This window comes from Xyrauchen texanus, chromosome 29 (genome assembly GCF_025860055.1).
Source record: "Xyrauchen texanus isolate HMW12.3.18 chromosome 29, RBS_HiC_50CHRs, whole genome shotgun sequence".
Lineage (NCBI taxonomy): Eukaryota > Metazoa > Chordata > Actinopteri > Cypriniformes > Catostomidae > Xyrauchen > Xyrauchen texanus.
In genome coordinates this window covers 40,524,228-40,543,669 of record NC_068304.1, presented here as the reverse complement: position 1 = coordinate 40,543,669, position 19,442 = coordinate 40,524,228, and the positions used below count along the sequence as shown (strand labels likewise).

The following is a 19,442-nucleotide window of genomic DNA, read 5'->3' as shown; positions in this document are numbered from 1 at the left end:
AGTCCGTTAGCCTCCTCTCTGTACGCTGACTCGTCGTTCTTTTGCTATTTTCCTGAGAATTAGGTCTTTGCGCTTAGACGTTTGGAAACCAGCGGGAAGACTAGCAGCTGTACATCATCGCACCATTAGCTGATAACTCCTAGCCAATCACATGCAAGCCACTCTTTATAAGTTCACTCACAATATATCACATTGCTGTTTCAGTGTGCTAACACGGCAACCTCCTCCAGCCCACCACCACCTGTTGAGTCCCGTCCCGCATGGGGGTAGGCTCCTCACCCCTGCCTCCTATCTCCGGCAGGATATGACGATTCAGAGTACAACATCTTCGGACCGCTAAACGGGGCTTACGCCAAAGAGAGACATTACATTTCTGTATTACATTCATAAAATAAATGTCATCTTAAATTACTACTACTGTTTATAAAACTATAATAGGATGCAGATGGTGGAATAATAACTGGAGACAACTGCAGAATTGAATTGCCCCAGCCTGTGCGTTTCACGGGCAATTTTGACAAAGTAACTTGCGCATAGACTACGTGCAACATTGCATGAAAATACCAACACTTCATGGACATGCCTAATGACTGCGCTTAACGCAAGTGCTCTTAAAATAGGACCCAAAACGTTTTATGCACTGTTTTTTACGGGGGCATTTTTCTCCCCTTTTCTCCCCAATTTGGAACGGCCAATTCCCAATGTGCTCCAAGTCCTCACGGTGGCGTAGTGACACGCCTCAATCCGGGTGGTGGAGGACGAATCTCAGTTGCCTCCGCGTCTGAAACAGTCAATCCGCGCATCTTATCACGTGACTTGTTGAGCGTGTTACCGTGGAGACGTGTGGTGCATGCGGAGGCTTCACACTATTCTCCGCAGCATCCACGCACAACTCACCACACGCCCCACCGAGAGAGAGAACCACATTATAGTGACCACGAGGAGGTTACCCCATGTGACTCTACCCTCCCTAGCAACCGGGCCAATTTGGTTGCTTAGGAGACCTGACTGGAGTCACTCAGCACGCCCTGGATTCAAACCGTTTATGCACTGTTGTGCTCTATTTGATAATGCCAAAAATGTACAAATATCAAAATAATGACCGGTTAACTAGCATTGCTAATATATACATCTATCACACATTTGAACAAGTGGTGAACGAATATGGGTTTTTAATCGGCTTATGAATATTTGAATATCTAGCAATCAAGGATTATGTATTGGATTGTTGATTCAATACATTTACATTTATGCATTTGGCAGACACTTTTATCCAAAGTGACTTACAGAGCACTTATTACAGGGACAATCCCCCCGGAACAACCTGGAGTTAAGTGCCTTACTCAAGGACACAATGGTGGTGGCTGTGGTGATCGAACCAGTGACCTTCTGATTACCAGTTATGTGCTTTAGACCACCACTATTATTGTAAAACTCAATAGTAATAAATGATATAAAAATGCATACAAATTGTGGAAACACTTTTTTAAAATAACAGTTACTCGAAATTAACACACACACACACACAAAATATAAACATAAAATGTTCAAGGCGGAGCAAACAGATATTATTATTGATCACTATCAGTAATTCTTACATCATAAACACTCTACACCCTAATAGCCTTGTTGAATAAACAGTGTAGACCAGCCTTAGACGGTTTGCTGGTCTTCACTGGTCTCCCAGACTGGGTTTGATGCCACTTTTTTAGCTTGGCTAGCCTCAAGGACAGCTTAAACCATCGTCTTATTCTCTACTGAACCCAGAGACAAAACGAAACTTCAGAGACATTTCATTAAACATTTGCCAGATAAACACGGGATGATTGTAGCGATCCATCTCTTTCACACAAAGCAATTTCACCTGGTAGAACAATAGTTATTCTCAAACAAGCGCATCACATCTATTATTAACAGGAACATGAAGGGGTGAATTATTCACCATGATTTTCTGTAGATAACAGTTACTTTAACATTACAATTTCCTCCGTCTGACAAAATGAACGTAACACAAATGCAATCCCTAGAAGCCCTCCTGACAAATATATCCATTGCATACGCAGAAATTCTCCTCTAGGACCTCAAAACAGGAAAACTTGTGAAAATCTGTACATTTGATGCAGATACAAGAAACGCCTGTTAATTAGGCCGTAAACATGTCACTGGCTGCTCTGTCTAGACTTCCTCAGTATAGAGGAAATAATTGTGCACAAAAAAAACTCTGTGTTCATCACACAGATGGAAGAAATGCCTTTTAATTAGGAAGAAATGTTGGGCTGTGGGCGTGAGCCGCAAACACTAACATATTGATGTGACGTCTGGTCTTGGTGATGCATCCGAAACAATTTGAAGTCATGGGATTTATGGAGCCAAAAGAAAGGTGGAAAGGTCCCTTATGAAGCCCAGCGGGCACCACCAGGCCTGCGGCGCTCTACGCCCACTTAAGAGGGCGACCTGATGGGCATCAACACGCCCCTGGATGAGTGCGGCAGGCTGGAAGCTGGTTATCTCAGCATCAAGGGGAGGATCGGACGGTTTAATAACACATGTTGAAGCAGGCAGGATCAAACGCAGGGTCGAGATCAGACTCGTCTCAGGCAAGCAGACCGCTGGATCGGTAAACTTCACACAAATGCGCGCACACACACACACACACACACACACACACACACACACACACACACACACGAAGGTGGGCTGTTGAAATTAACAAGATGACATTTGATCCCTGTCTTGGGAAACATAAAGGGATTGTCGCCCCTAAAATTAAAATCATGTCTTTCTAAATCAGTGTGACTTTCTTCACTGTGAGCACAAAAACAGATATTAGGCAAAAAGTTGCACTAAAAGTGAATGGTGACTGAGGCTAACATTCTGCACTCAACATCTACTTTGTGCTCGGAAAGGAACATTCCGGGTTCAATACAAGTCAAGCTTAATCAAGACTTAAGCTTAATTGAGACATGATATTGACTACAAAATATATATATTTCGACTCATCCCTCCTTTTCTTTAGGTTACAGTGAGGCACTTACAATGGAAGTCAATGTAAAGTTGTTTAAATCGTAATTATTGTTCTCGTTTTAGGAGTTTAAGGTTTAAGCTGTTATGTCGTCATGACAACGAAGTAGTAAAATTGGATATAACTTTACGAGGAATAGGCTAGTAAGCAATTTGACCACACTGTAATCATGTTAACACACACATTGTTTACGTATGTGTATCTATACGTTTGAAACAGTGAGTATTTTAACGGTTACGGATCAGCCCCCATTGACTTCCATTGTCAGTTCAGTTCAGTTGTGTTTTATTGTCCCACTTGGGAAATTGGATAAGCAGCACTGGTACCACAGTCTATACAATCACTTAAATGCAACATAAATACACTAATAATAATGAAAACAGATCAACATTATGCCACAAACGCTGTCGATTGTAACAACCTTGATATAATGTACTATGTGTGTGTGCGTGTGTATGCCATGCACTCATCCACAACATCCCCTTCAGATGGATCAAACATGTCTAAAATGACAAGTCCCTTGAGCACAGACGCTCATTTAACTACAAAGATTTCCACCCCGTTGTGCGCGTGCAGGAGATGATCTTATTGGTAAAGCACCACATTTAAACATATTTCACAAGCATAACAGAAAACAACAGAGGGGTTGTGCTTAAGTGTTGCACTGAAACCTCTCGGGGCTGTTGACCTAGAAAGGAACCTGTGATTCTTAAAAACACAATGTAATAAGGGGGAAACTGAGGTGACGGACCTGTGGACCACATGTGATGCACAAACATCAGACCTCCCGCTCCTGTCGAGCATGAAAACAAGCCACACGGTGTTTCATCTGCATTATTAAAGAACATCACAGAAGCCAGGGCTGAGAAGGCTGATGGTTTGTGTCGGTGTTGACAAAGGTGCAACAGAAAGAGAGAGAGAGAAAGTGTGAGCGAGAGAGAGAGATTTTTATTTTTTTTATTTTGTTCAATACAGAATTTGTTCTACTCTGTTATTTTTCATGCTCATATAAATGCTTTGGCAATACAATGTACAATTTGTCATGCCAATAAAACTCATTTGAATTGAATTGAGAGAGAGAGAGAGAGAGAGAGAGAGAGAGAGAGTGTACTTCATTCACAGTACTTTTATTCTCTTATGTTCATAATGTCGTGTTAAATGCATATTTTATTTTATATTGTATATTGTCATTATAGTTTTTATTTTTATTTGATTCATTACCTGGCACCTTATTTTAATTCTCTCTATTTGTCTTGTCATTATCTGTTTTGTGTATTAATGCTTTGGCAATATTGTATGTAAACACAATCATGCCAATAAAGTACTTTTAAATTGTGAAATTGAAGAGTGAGTGAGTGAGTGAGTGAGTGAGTGAGTGAGTGAGTGAGTGAGTGCGAGAGCAAAAGCATGAGCGAGAGACAAAGTGAGAGAAAGACAGGGAGTGAGAGAGAGAGAGAGAGAGTGAGTGACAGTGAGAGAGAGAGCAAAAGCATGAGCGAGAGACAAAGTGAGAGAGTGAGAGTGAGTGACAGTGAGAGAGAGAGCAAAAGCATGAGCGAGAGACAAAGTGAGAGAGTGAGAGTGAGTGACAGTGAGAGAGAGAGCAAAAGCATGACCGAGAGACAAAGTGAGAGAGTGAGAGTGAGTGACAGTGAGAGAGAGAGCAAAAGCATGAGCGAGAGACAAAGTGAGAGAGTGAGAGTGAGTGACAGTGAGAGAGAGAGCAAAAGCGTGAGCGAGAGACAAAGTGAGAGAGTGAGAGTGAGTGACAGTGAGAGAGAGAGCAAAAGCGTGAGTGAGAGAGAAAGAGAGAGGGAGTGAGACTGAGAGAGAAAGACTGAGAGAGAAAGAGAGAGAGGGATTCTAAACCAGTTCTTTATCTAGTCAGCTGACTGGAGCGAGGACATGTCTGCAGTTACAGTTTTCATCAATCATTGGACACAAATGGAGAAGGAACGTGGAAAACGAGATTTGCATTTCCTCAAGGAAGCGGTTGCAAAACAGCCGAAGAATCATGGAGCGCTGCCAGACAGACGGTTATAGAGAACGAGTACAATTAAACGCAATAATTCCTGCAGCTTTGACTCAATGAAACGGTCAGTCTGAAAAAGTCAATAAAACTGCATTTTCAGCATCCGCCAGGTGAAAATCTTAAGTGTATAGTCTTATAATAGTTACGGCACGTATCGTCTCAACAAGCTGCATGATCTGAGGTCTCATTCATGTCCACAGCACAAACGATTCAAGATGACTTAAAACGCCAAAGTCTAAAACTTAGTTCAAATCCATCGATCTTATAAATTCGAGGCAGTCCATTGGCTCAAAATGTCCACAGTGTGGCGCTAACAGCGAGTTTAATGTTCTCCCAAATGGACGAGGTTAAGGTTAATGCACTATCGAGTTTCAATGTCATTTTTGGTCCCCCAAATTTAAACACAACAGGGGGGTTAAATGTCATAAGATCACAGATTCACAGGGTGAAAAGTAAGTGTTTATGCACTGATAATCTGCCGATTTGAGTGCGCCTCTATAGTGTTCATCTCACCAGGAAACTGCTGTGATACGTACAACAAGACATGTCAAAATCATTTAGCAGAAATGTCGATATGGAGATTTGGTTCTTCTAGACCAATTTGTTCAAATCACGAACCCGAAGAATAAACAGCAGTAATTGTGATGCCACTGCAAGCACCACTTAATTGCAAAGCACAGTACTCGCCTTGCAAACACTCGAAATACGAAGAACAGCAAATCAACACCGTTTACAAAAACAGCCTTTACACACAATTGCAGCAGGATAGCAAATAACCTCATTAGCGGCTCAGGCTAATTTCCATATACGGCATTGATGTATAAAACTTCAGATGCACCCATCACTCCAGCTCTGAGAAGTTAAATAAAACACTCCGCCTTCATGCTGTTAAACCATCTGGTTTTCTGGTCCTAGCTTGTTTAAACTGGTCTAGCTAGTCTTGCTGACTGGCCAGGCTGGTGTTTAACTGGTCTAGCTAAAAAAATAGAAGTGAACCCTTTCAAGTGAAATGTTTGGGGGAGAAGACCAGTCCAAACATCCCTCTGTCTCGGTCTAGTATAACATACTACTCGTACCTTTGCTGCACTATATGGAATGTATACAGTGCACAGAATGATGAGCTATCCAACGGAGCAGCCTACCGTGTGGAATACTGTCACCATGATAGTATGTGCTCGACATCCATATCAAGACGGATCCACTAAGAGGACAGGGAGGCAATTTATTTTCTGTAACAGTATTGTGTTCCCTCGCAATACTTGTATCCATCCCTTGTGGAAATTACCTCTGGTTTTCCCATAGTAACCATAGTAACCACAGATTAACTATTGTATTAGTAGTAAAACTAAAACCACAAAAATGTACCATGCTTTTACTAGAGTCACCATCTCTTAACCATGATATTGACAGTAAAACTATAGCAGAAACACAGGAAAACCCAAACTATGGTAATACAAATCCTAATCATTCTGGGTGGGGGGGGGTCTAAATGTTAAAGCATTTCAATATTTGGGGGTCTGGGTATCTCGGCGAGTATTGATGCTGACTATCACACCTGGAGTTGCGAGTTTGAATCCAGGGCGTGCTGAGCGACTCCAGACAAGTCTCCTTAGCAACCAAATTGGCCCGGTTGCTAGGGAGGGTAGAGTCACATGGGATAACCTCCTCGTGGTGGTGATTAGTGGTTCTCACTCTCAATGGGGCGTGTGGTTATTGACTCCAGTCAGGTCTCCTTAGCAACCAAATTGGGCCGGTTGCTAGGGAGGGTAGAGTCACATGGGGTAACCTCCTCGTGGTGGTGATTAGTGGTTCTCACTCTCAATGGGGCGTGTGGTGAGTGACTCCAGTCAGGTCTCCTTAGCAACCAAATTGGGCCGGTTGCTAGGGAGGGTAGAGTCACATGGGGTAACCTCCTCGTGGTGGCGATTAGTGGTTCTCACTCTCAATGGGGCGTGTGGTGAGTGACTCCAGTCAGGTCTCCTTAGCAACCAAATTGGGCCGGTTGCTAGGGAGGGTAGAGTCACATGGGGTAACCTCCTCGTGGTGGTGATTAGTGGTTCTCACTCTCAATGGGGCGTGTGGTGAGTGACTCCAGCCAGGTCTCCTTAGCAACCAAATTGGGCCGGTTGCTAGGGAGGGTAGAGTCACATGGGGTAACCTCCTCGTGGTAGTGATTAGTGGTTCTCACTCTCAATGGGGCGTGTGGTGAGTGACTCCAGCCAGGTCTCCTTAGCAACCAAATTGGGCCGGTTGCTAGGGAGGGCAGAGTCACATGGGGTAACCTCCTCGTGGTGGTGATTAGTGGTTCTCTCAATGGGGCATGTGGTGAGTTGTGTGTGGATCGTGGAGAGTAGCATGAGCCTCCACATGCTGTGAGTCTCTGCGGTGTCATGCACAACGAGTCACATGATCAGATGCACGGATTGACAGTCTCAGGAGCGGATTGAGGTGAGTAACCACACCACCACGAGGACCTACTAAGAAGTGAGAATTGGGCGTTCCAAACTAAGGAGCAAAAAAGAAGCATTGCAATATTTTTCCTCACGATATTGTAGCGATTTTCATGCACCAGAAATCGATATTATTAAATTGTTCGACTTCAACAACAGGCCCTTATATGCTTTACCACGGAGACAGAACAGAACTCCTTTGACGGCAATGTTGTTGAGAGAGAGCACAGACTTTCTCTTTCAAATCCAGAAAAAGTGTTTTTTAATGTTGCACATTAAAGTCCACATCCACAGAAGTGAAGCAATCGCTCTTTTGCTCATTTGTGCATTAGCGTGTTTTCTCACTCTCTCACACACACACACTCTCACTCTCACACACACACACACTCTCACACACACACTCACACTCTCACACACACTCTCACTCTCTCACACACACACACTCTCTCACTCTCTCACTCACACACTCTCACACACACACTCTCTCACACTCTCACTCTCTCACTCTCTCACACTCTCTCACACTCACTCACACACACACTCTCACTCTCTCACACTCACTCACACACCAAGGATTTTGTCATGGTGACAGAAGCTTCCAGTGCAAAGAGAACACAACCATATAAACATATAGTGACATAAAAATTAATAAAAAAAAAAAAGATATAAGAGATAAAGAAGAGAAATGTATAATACAGCAATAATGTTGTTCGAATATTTTATATACAGATATATAGTTCTATCAGGAAGACTTGGGTGAAATTTAAGATTACATTTATTTGATGATTATAAAACAGAAATCTAACGTCTCTCTTTGGCGTAAGCCCCATTTGGCGGTCCGAAGAAGTTGTACTCGGAATCGTCATATCCTGCCGGAGATGTGTGAAGATCAGAGCGGGTGTGGGGTGTCTTCACGTCTTCAGCCAGTTGTTGGTTTCCTACAGTGTTGGGGGATGGTGTCTTGTAGTTGGTAATGTCCTTCAGGCCTCTCCACACCGATGCAGGGTCGTTAGCTGAAAACAGTTTTTTAAGCTTTTCAGAATAGCTCCTTTTAGCCACTCTAATCTCCTTTGTCAGTGTGTTTTTGGCCTTACACTTCTGTAAGCATCCTCTTTGGCCTGACTGCATGAGTTATGCTGTAAATCAAGGTTTGTCGTTATTGTATGTTAAATAAGTCCTAATAGCATGCACATATCCTCACAGAAACTGATATGTCACAATATCCGGGAGCTCATCCAGGTCTGTGGCTGCAGCCTCAAAAACACTCCAATTAGTGAGTGCAGTTAAAGTCCCAAAGCTGCTCGAGGGAAAGAGCTTCATGCATTCTTGTGCAGCAATGATCCAGTGTATTTCTGTCTATGGTAGGGCATGTAATGTGCAGTCTGTATTTGGGCAGTTCAAGTGTTAGATTTGCTTTGTTAAAATCTCCAAGGCTAATAATAGTTGAGACTGGGGTATTGTTGTTTCATGTCTGTGACGTGATCAGCCAGCTGTTAAATAAACACAAGAATACACGAGGAAAACTCGCACTCCGAGTAGAAAGGCTTGCAGTTCATGAAGAGTGTCTCTAAATTAGGACAGCACATCTTCTTCGGCATGGTTACATCTGTACACCAACATTCGTTGATGTAAAAACATGTTCCACCGCCTCTCGTTTTCCCCGTTAACTCGGTGGTGTTATCCGCTCTGAACAGCTGAGCTGGAAGCCCGGTAGATGTAATGCGCTGTCCATGTTGCTATTAATGCGCTTGTACAACACCGCTACTCCTCCAACTAAAATGTCCAATAGAACATCAGAATAACCAAAAACCGGTTAAAGATTGTCTGGCCTGTGCTGCCGAATTTTCTCTCTCCGCAAAGACAACAACATTATTCACACAAACCAATACAATCATTGCCCGACACTGCTGAGACCTCCAATGCATGATAATGGACCCACAAGCAGACAAACACCACACAGACACAACCATGGCACCAATGCCAACCCCCTCCAGGTCTGCAGGCTGGCATCAGTGAACAGGGGAAAGCCCAAAACATCTGCAGTGGACTCAAACACCCAGAAACCTTCATAGACTAAAATCAATTATAACCCGCTGGCATCCATCCATCTATCTGTGACTGTGCCGTACAAAGGCTATGCCAGCTGGCAGGCACACACAAACAAAAATACACACGTAATGATTGGAGCTTAGATCAAATGCAGGTCAGTATGAGCACCCTAAGGGGGTACTGTAGATGTACTTTTATTTTGCTGTCTGTGAGGCATCTGGCCAACTCCATATAAACATAGACAGATGGAACTAACAAACTAACTATAGACAGACAGACAAACATCCAGACGGGTAGATAGACAAGTAGAATGGCAGACAGACAGACAGATACTGTAGGTAGATAGATAGAACAACAGACAGATAGATAAATAGATACATTGACAGACAGACCGATAGCATGACAGACAATCCTTCCTCGTGTGGAACACAGTCATGAATAAAACAGGATGGTATTACCTCTAGAGCCGTGGCTCGCTTCTTCAAAAAATTCTCTATATTCCGTGCCGCTGTTTCCACGAGCTGTGCTGCGTTGTTTGTTTCCACAGTGAAATAATTCTGATTATCCATAAAGATCTATCATAACAGAGAAGACACTCGTTAGAGAAGTAACAGTAATGATTATTTTGAGAAAGCAGGCTTTCATGAATTCTCTAATGTACATGAATATACACAAACATCAGTAGGCATGATGGTCGTTTGACCTCTGACCTGTCTCAGATGGTTTCCAGCGCTGGCTGAGTCAGCTAGAGACACCAGCTCCTGCTGTAGTTGATCTACCCACTCTTTTATCCTGCAAACACAAACACATATATTAAACATATAAATGCAAACTATATGCATACCTCCAGGGTAAACAAATATGATGGAAATTCCACATACACAATAATGTCTTTATGAAGGAGCTCAATAACAGTATTGGAGGCAGCTACATAAGTCCAGCAGCCATGGATGACATGTGCGCATTAACAATCACATTTACTCCAAAAATACAGAATAAATCCAATTGTACATTTAGTGTATAGTGAATATGACATTAAATCACAGCACATGTGAAGCACTTTTACTTTCAAGTTGCACTCACACGCTCGTGGATCCAGCACAAGCATCATCTCCTGACAGTTTAACCTGTTGATGAACGCCCCTTATTGAGCACTAACCAGGAAAACGACCTGAAGTTGAAATGGTTGTATTTACGGGACTCTTTGGAGTTTGGACACAGTTGTGGTGTCTATTGAAAGAAGACAATTTGGGGTTTATTTCACAAGTTTCAGAATTAATATATGTTGTTATTTTATAAAGTTAGAGAAGCTGAAGTTTATAGTAATGGAAATATTTTGTGCTGAACATGTTTTTATCATCTTAAAAACAATAATAAGCGCCAAAACAACCCAGAAATACAAAGTCACGAGTCTAAAGAAGTTTCGTTTCTAATCTGAAGATGATTGAATAATAAATGAGGTTCCTGCCGCTTTAATCTCTGTAAAATCTCTGGAAGGGTTCAGAGTAAAATTAAGCTCCGCCTCTCAAGACGGCACTAAATCTGACGGCACTGCTCGACTATTATGAATAAAACTACGCCACATTTTTAAAAATAGACATTGGAGACGGGCTGGTTTTGTTTATGAGACTCTAATATATCAGATCATAAACAGTTTTACAACATGAATACTGCTCAGATTGCAGTTTGATGAAGAACGATGACGAAGGCGAGATCTCATGTAAACAATGGAGAATAATATATCAATATTTCTCACATTTATCATTTTTATGGCCAAAAAGTGCTATTGGGTGTTTTTAATGAACGCTTGTCATGGACGATTAACCCAAGTGTGTTGAACTGGATTCATCTGGCGATCTTGTTTCATAATAAAAGTCCCGTTTTGATATCGCATGTTTTCATTTGTACTCCTGCACAAATAACTCAATTACTGTTTCTGGAGGATTAATATCGTGAAACAGAGATCGGATATCAATGTTGAACCCTTTGACCTTTGACCAGATGTTTCATTTGTTAACATTAATTACATTTATAGACGGTAAATTATACATTAAACGTAAGCAGAGTGACATCACCACCACATGCGGGCGATTGCGTAACAACTGGGTTTTCATGAGGTCTGTGAATTATATCTTTTTAAGCAAAACATCCTCATATTTGCAAATAGTATATAATAGAAGATGTATTGATATTTGCCTTTTATCATTAGAAAAATGACTGAACTGTTGAGGAGAGGCTATTAGAACATTTGCTTTAATACAAAAATGAGCGCTGGATCTGCTGAAGTTTTGTGAGGTTGGTTTATTACATTGGTATAAACGAGATATGTGCATATTCGGAGAAGGTATATGATATTAGTTTGATTGATATGTGTCGTTAATAATTAGAAAAGACTGTTAAAAGTTACAGCGAGCTGTTGAGGAGAGAGAAGGAGAATGAAACAGACAAGCACTTTAACATCATGAGCTCAAACGCATCTTTATGCCAACCGTTGTTGCACACCGGCCTATTATTGTAGTAACTCAAATGGCACATAAAACGAACCGTGACCAGTCGTTTACATGTCTTAGTTGCTTCACATGCAAGCAGGTGATTTCACGGCGCCGCTGAACAGCTGTTGCACTCGCTTCCCGCTTCTCCGACACTCACGCGAGTCGCGCCACAGCTGGACCTCCTTTCTGAGCGGATGTGATGTAATCACGCAAGGACGAATGACGTCTGCCTTTGATTTTGCCCAAATCCATCCTGACAGCTCCAAATAAACTTCTCTATTGTAGACTTACCGTAGTGAATCGGGGCAAGGCAAAAACTAGGCTTGGATGGGTTGTTGGTGCACACGCTCATTAATGAAATATTGCTACTTGTAAAAGATAATTGACTAAAAATGCAATTATTATAAGATGTACTATAAAGGCATTACAATGCATTCACCTTTACTCTTCATCATATGCACAGGCTCATTTTGCATGCATTTTAAGGTACCCGGAGACATTATCTTGAGTCAAAAGCCATCCAACGATCATGCCGAGTCACAAGAAATTGGGCAGCTGATCAATTGTCTGTTCTAGTAATTAGTTAATGGTCATAATGAGTTATTCCAGTGAACCTGAGCCTTTCATTCACATCTATTGCCCAGGTCCATTCAGAGATTTCTCTCGGCTTCCCCATAATAAAGCATTTAATCCCTTTACAGACTGAGGATTAGCACTCGGCTGACAGGGGAACACAACACAGCCACTGCAAGCTTTTGTGGTCTAAGCTCCATTACAGAGCACACTTGCTGCTGAGGCCATGTAAGATTCTGGGGAGAACGAAATTAGCTCAAATAAATGCTTCCTCCCGAGTACGGTCGGTTTTCATGTTGTAAAATAAATCTACAAGGGGTAAGAAGTCCCACGTTCTTTAACTCGATGTTCTGCTGAGCAACTGGTGTGAATAAATCTTTACTAAAGTGAGTGGGGAGGCGCACATGGGCGGGACAGGCTTCTGTGGGGGGGGGCACATGGGCGGGACATGCTTCTTTCGTTGGGGGGGGCACATGGGCGGGACATGCTTCTGTCGTTGGGGGGCAGATGGGCGGGACATGCTTCTTTCGTTTGGGGGGTCACATGGGCGGGACATGCTTTTGTCGTTGGGGGGGCACATGGGCGGGACATACTTCTGTCATTGGGGGCACATGGGTGGTACATGCTTCTGTCGTTGGGGGGCAGATGGGCGGGACATGCTTCTGTCGTTGGGGGGCACATGGGCGGGACATGCTTCTGTCGTTGGGGGGCACATGGGCGGGACATACTTCTGTCATTGGGGGCACATGGGTGGTACATGCTTCTGTCGTTGGGGGGGCAGATGGGCGGGACATGCTTCTGTCGTTGGGGGGGCACATGGGCGGGACATGCTTCTGTCGTTGGGGGGGCAGATGGGCAGGACATGCTTCTGTCGTTGGGGGCACATGGGCGGGACATGCTTCTGTCGTTGGGGGGCACATGGTCGGGACATGCTTCTGTCGTTGGGGGGCACATGGGCGGGACATGCTTCTGTCGTTGGGGGTCACATGGGCGGGACATGCTTCTGTCAGGGGGGTGGGGTCCACACCTCTAGAACCGCCACTGTCTCTTTGCATTTATGCATGAATCAATTTATGCAAAAGTACATATATACATATTTACATATATACGTTATTCTTGAATTATTGCTTTATCTTGCACAAGCCTATGAAGATAATAGTTTTAACACGTTTTAATACATGTGAAATAGTTTTTTTTTTCCTTTCAATACATGTTGTACAATGATGCTCAAATCGATTCTAGGAAACCCATTCAATTCTTGCAAATGACACAAGGGCATGTAATGTTGTCCAGGTTTGAGTAAGACATTATTAACTCAAATTCTCAGAGATCTACCAGAAGTGCCTCATTAAAGGACTAAAACGGCACACCTTACGGAAAGTTACCTTTTGTCTTTTCACAAATGCATCAAGTTTAAAAATAAAGAAATGTATTTTCATTGAATATTAATGCAGTCTAATTTATGTGAAAAGAAATAATAGGCGAAGGTTGTTTTTATTCAAATTATTGTTTCTTCTTTTTACTTAAAAGGTGGCGAGGGGGTACATTTGGGGTAAAAGGGCCCGGGGGTTATAGTGCCATCGTGTAGGTATAAGAGCAATAATTATAGTGCAATATCTGTCAACTTAAAAATGCAAATACATTTGAAATCGCAGGATAAATATAAATTAATAAATTAATAAATTAGGATCATGCTTATCCAAAATATCCACTTCAGAAAAGTTCTATTTCCTCTTAATTTTAAATCACATTTGACACATTTCTTGCATAATGTTGATCACCCCAAAAATATTTTCAACATCCCTAAAAAAAAATAAAAAAAAAATCTGTGTTCCAGTGAGACTCTTACAGTGGATGTGAATGGGCCGATCCATAAACGTTAGCATACAAACCGTTTCAAATGTATAGACACAAGATGTGAACATTATGTGTGTAAACATGTCTTCAGTGTGATCAAATCACTTACAGGATTTGCCGGCGTTACATCACCATGACAACAAAGTTGTAACATTGAATATCACTTTACACAGATAAGAAGCGATTTTATCAAACTGAACTCATGTTAACATGTAACCACATCCTCTACAGTTTTAGCAATAAATGCATTGAGTTTTTAATGCTTTATTAATACCAATGACTTGTTAAAAAACAAAAAAAAAACACAAGTTCAAAAAATATATTTATTTACATTTTTCCAATGATTTGTCTTTATCTTATTTATTTATACATTTTGGATGGTTTATACATATTTGAATTTTTTTTTTATAATTTTTATTCATTTTATAAATTTTTTTCCTTCACCTGTACTTGTCTTTATGTTTGATCTTACTGAACATTTATATATAAAAAAAAACCTCCACAGTTTTAGCCCAATGTGTGGACTTTTCAGACGGTCCCTTACCCACCGTAGGCATATTTTCCAATTATATAAATGTTAAATTGAAGATCTGGAATGATTTCACCGTTACGCCATCTGACACGCTTAAATACGGGACAAATCGCATCCCGTATTGATTCAACCGACTCCATTGTTTACAGAGCTGAAGGGACAGTGGTTCTGCAGACAGGGCGGTGTTAAGCGGTGTCTTCTCGGTAAGTTGCTAACTAGTTTTTGAAATACATACTGAGAGTTAATAAAAAATGACCCCATCATTTTCCCTTTTCAATATAACTAATATAACATTAACCCTGTCCATGACAACCATGTCACTCATGTTTATCACATCTGTTTGTTGTGTTAGCCAGCTATAGTTTGTCAGTGCAGTCAGTAATGTCGCAGATTGAAAGGCAAATTTGCAGCTTAGCAGACAACGGTGCGGTGGTGGATTGTGTCAGTTGAGTGTTGATTTCATACAACGTTGTTACCTAGTTGGTGAGATTATTTAATAAACAAGCCTTCAGAGTACCTTTGCATAGACATATAGTCGCAAAATCGGTGCACAATCCACATAGAAAAGGTCCGTTTCATTCCAGCTCAAAAATTAACTATATCGGCCACCATATCGGTAATCTGTGAATTTTTCCCATCTAAAATCCCATATCGGTCAGGCTCTATTAAATACGGGACGACCCTGTATTGTACGGGAGGCAACCATATTCACAGTAGATTAGTGCTCTGCCCTGTCATATGATACAACATGTCAAGAATGATTCTCAACATATGTATGAGCGGTTTTATTTATACATTCATTGAAAGTACAAGAAGATTTCAGCCTTTAGCGGTTCAATTAATCACACTAGGACAAGTGTGTGTGTGTGTGTGTGTAAGAGAGAGAGAGAGTGTGTGTGTGTTTGTGTGTGTGTGTTTGTGTGTGTGTGTGTGTGTGTAATAGAGAGAGAGAGAGTGTGTGTGTGTTTGTGTGTGTGTGTGTAATAGAGAGAGAGTGTGTGTGTGTGGAAGAAAGAGAGAGAGAGTGTGTGTTTGTGTGTGTATAAGAGAGAGAGAGTGTGTGTGTTTGTGTGTGTGTGTATAAGAGCGAGAGAGTGTGAGTTTGTGTGTGTGTGTGTGTGTGTGTGTAAGAGAGAGAGAGAGAGAGTGTGTGTGTGAGAGAGTGGAGTGTGTGTGTGTGTGTGTGTAGAGAGAGAGAGAGAGAGAGAGAGAGAGAGAGAGTGTGAGAGAGAGAGTGAGAGTGAGTGTGTGTACAACAGTGGCATTATTTAAAGAGTTAAAATCCTAAAAATGAATGAATGTTTGGTAGTTATGATCAGGACTGATGTTGGTTAACTCATTGAAAGCATTGAAAGACCTCCAAGTAACTTTTTATTGATGCACAACGGTTAAATACAGAAAGAGTTCACAACAAGATTTTCAATAGAACTTCAATAGGATTGCAATACTAAACCAACTAAAGAATTGCGGTCTTGCTACTCTCTACCATGTCTGGTCACATCAGTCCTTCACAAACACACCAGTGCATTTCTGTATAGTAGCTACTGTTATACAAGACATGAACAGTGGCAATACTGTACATTTCTTTAAGCAAGACTGGAGAAATCAACCGGAAACCTTTAGTAAGGCAAAATAAGTACATTACTAAAAGTACAACCCCCTTTCCAGATAAATATGATGTTTCTAAGAGAAGCGCTGTTAAATCTGGGAAAAGATTGCAGAGATTGTAAAAGTGACATGGAAACCACAGGAGGCAAGAGCCCTGACCTTTAAGATCATTCGCCCAATAACCATTAACATAATGAACACTTCAACATTGAGGAAATGGAACCACCAGTGTTCATAAAACACAGCACATAATGGAAAACATTGGTAAAGGAAGCCATTTGTCATTCAACCAATCAGTCATGGAAAACACTGCATGTACCGAAGTGCCGCCGCCGCCTCCTCAATCATTCAGCTGAATTCATAACATCGACTGTTACTTTAATATCACAGTTGTGTTGTCGGCTTTATTGTTGTGACATACAGAATCAGCGTCCAGCAGAATTAACGTTTTCTCCAGAATAAGCTTTAATGTTCAAGTTTGAACTTTGCATGACAATGAAGTGTGATGAGAGTCATAGGCAGACAATTAGTGGCACATCTCATACAGAAATCTAAAATATGGTCACACATGAACAGGGACGGATTATGACTTGCAAAGGGGGGGGGGGGTCTTGATGTGGTTTTCAAGTGGGGGGGGGTCACCAAACAAATCACGCAGTCTTAAAGCCCAGGGCACCACAGTCAAGGGCCCCTGGTAGTCGTAGGGCCCCTGGTTGTCAAGGGCCCCTGGTTGTCGTGGGGCCCTTGGTAGTCAAGGACCCTTGGTAGTCATAGGGCCCCTGGTAGTCAAGGGCCCCTGGTAGTCGTAGGGCCCCTGGTTGTCAAGGGCCCCTGGTTGTCGTGGGGTCCCTGGTAGTCAAGGGCCCTTGGTAGTCGTAGGGCCCCTGGTAGTCAAAGGCCCCTGGTAGTCGTAGGGCCCCTGGTTGTCAAGGGCCCCTGTTTGTCGTGGGGCCCCTGGTAGTCAAGGGCCCCTGGTAGTCGTTTGACCAATTGGTATGATATCGTGCGACTGCACTCGTTTCAATTCCTGCGACTTTCACTACAGCCGATGACGTCGCCAGACATCCTTTACATCTAATATCTAAAACCCCTTATCTAAACTTAACCCATCATTTGAGCGTGTAAACATGATCAGAAGCTGTTGTGCGTGACAGAAGCGAGTCATTGTCGTGTGATATTGTGCGACTGTCGCGTGCAGTCGCACGATATCATATGAATAAGCCAAATTTAGAAAAGTCGTACGAATCCTGATGATTTCGCCATGAAAGTGTGTTGGTATAAAATGGATTTTAGTGTGATAAAATCGCTTAATGGGTTTAAGGCGCTACGTCGTCATGGCAACAAAATTGCAAAATTGGCTATAACTTTACACAGATGTGGTTAGTAAGTGATTTTATCACACTATAATCATGTTAACACACATATTGTTTATGTCTTGTGTCTAAACTTTAGAAACAGTGAGTATTTTAATGTTTAGGGATCGACCCCCATTGACTTCCATTGTAAGTGTCTCACTGGAACACATACAATTTAAAAAAATATATATATATATATTTTTTTTTCTTCATAAAAATATTTTTTGTGGTAATTTGCATGCCAAAAATGCCAAAACCCCAGATTATTCCTGTTAGACCGTTTTTAAACAAACGTGCCAGAGAAAGCTCACATGCACACAGCTGAATTACACAAACTTACAGTTATACATCTCCAAACAGAGAGGCTCGATTTTAAGAATAATGCCTCTTAATCAACAGTTTAAAAACAGTGGCACATCAAAATACTTACATGAGCGGATTGGGGAACTGCGATGGGCTCGAGACATGAACAGAAGACAAGAAGAAAAGCATCATAACAGATATTCTGTGCGGATTCATGATCAGATCGCTTGATCTCGCGCGCACCGTCATATAGAGATCCACAACAGTTACTTTCCTCCAGAGATAAAAACGTGTCGCTCTGCTGCTGCTTAATCTGATGATCACCCGTCATCAGGCTAGACACACACAGACGGATGGGACTGGTGATGGGTGTCCATTCGGATCTCTCTTTACGCACCGCTTGATGTTACGAACTACTGACCCCATACAGAGGGAGGGATAGATCAATAACCCCGAATCAGCGTCTCTCTCTCTCTCTCTCTCTCTCTCTCTCTCTCTCTCTCTCTCTCTCTCTCTCTCTCTCTCTCTCTCTCTCTCATAGCAATAGCCTTCTATCTTTAATCGGATCCTCATGCAATGCAACCCTCTCTTCTGTCCCCCTCTCTCTCTTTCCTCTCATGCTTCTTGAAGACACGCAACACCCACCTGAAATCAATTAAGAACGCACGCGACACATTCCTGAAACACAACAAAAAAGGCTCCGGCACTTAGCCTAGATGTTTTCTTGCATGAGTAGTGATCGGTGCATATACATTTTTAAAATAAGACTAGTTGTATTATTATTGTTGTTCTTGTTGGATACTAATTATGTTCATATAACTTATATAAATATGTCTAAAATGTTATATAATAAAAGTAGCGTTGTTATTGTTGAAGTTGTACAAAGATGTATTGCTCCAGGCTATAACAAATGCAAAACATTTTTGCTTATTTTGTAATTATTTTTACTTACTTTAAAAGCAAATATTGTATTTATTTTTTATTAGTTTTACTTTACAAGCAAATATTTTTTATTAGTTTTACTTACTTTACAAGCAAAATATTTAATTTTTAAATTATTTTTACCTTACAATAAATATTTTAAAGCAAAATATTTATTTATTTTGTATTAGTTTTACTTTAAAATCAAAATATTATATTTATTTTTTAATTATTTTTACTTTACAAGC

The 19,442-nt window shown here is 41.5% G+C and overlaps 1 protein-coding gene across 1 annotated transcript in view; it reads right to left on the bottom strand.

The window, feature by feature from the left end:
- LOC127622729 (voltage-dependent calcium channel subunit alpha-2/delta-1-like) overlaps positions 1–18,714 on the bottom strand; it is a 123,198-nt gene extending 104,484 nt beyond the window's left edge. The window contains exons 1-3 of the mRNA XM_052096781.1: positions 18,401–18,714; positions 10,264–10,345; positions 10,012–10,128 (exon numbers count right to left, since the gene is read on the bottom strand). Coding sequence (XP_051952741.1) covers positions 10,012–10,128; positions 10,264–10,345; positions 18,401–18,522 — 321 coding nt within the window. The 5' untranslated portion in view covers positions 18,523–18,714. The remainder of the gene's footprint in view (positions 1–10,011; positions 10,129–10,263; positions 10,346–18,400) is intronic.
- Positions 18,715–19,442: the final 728 nt, after the last annotated feature.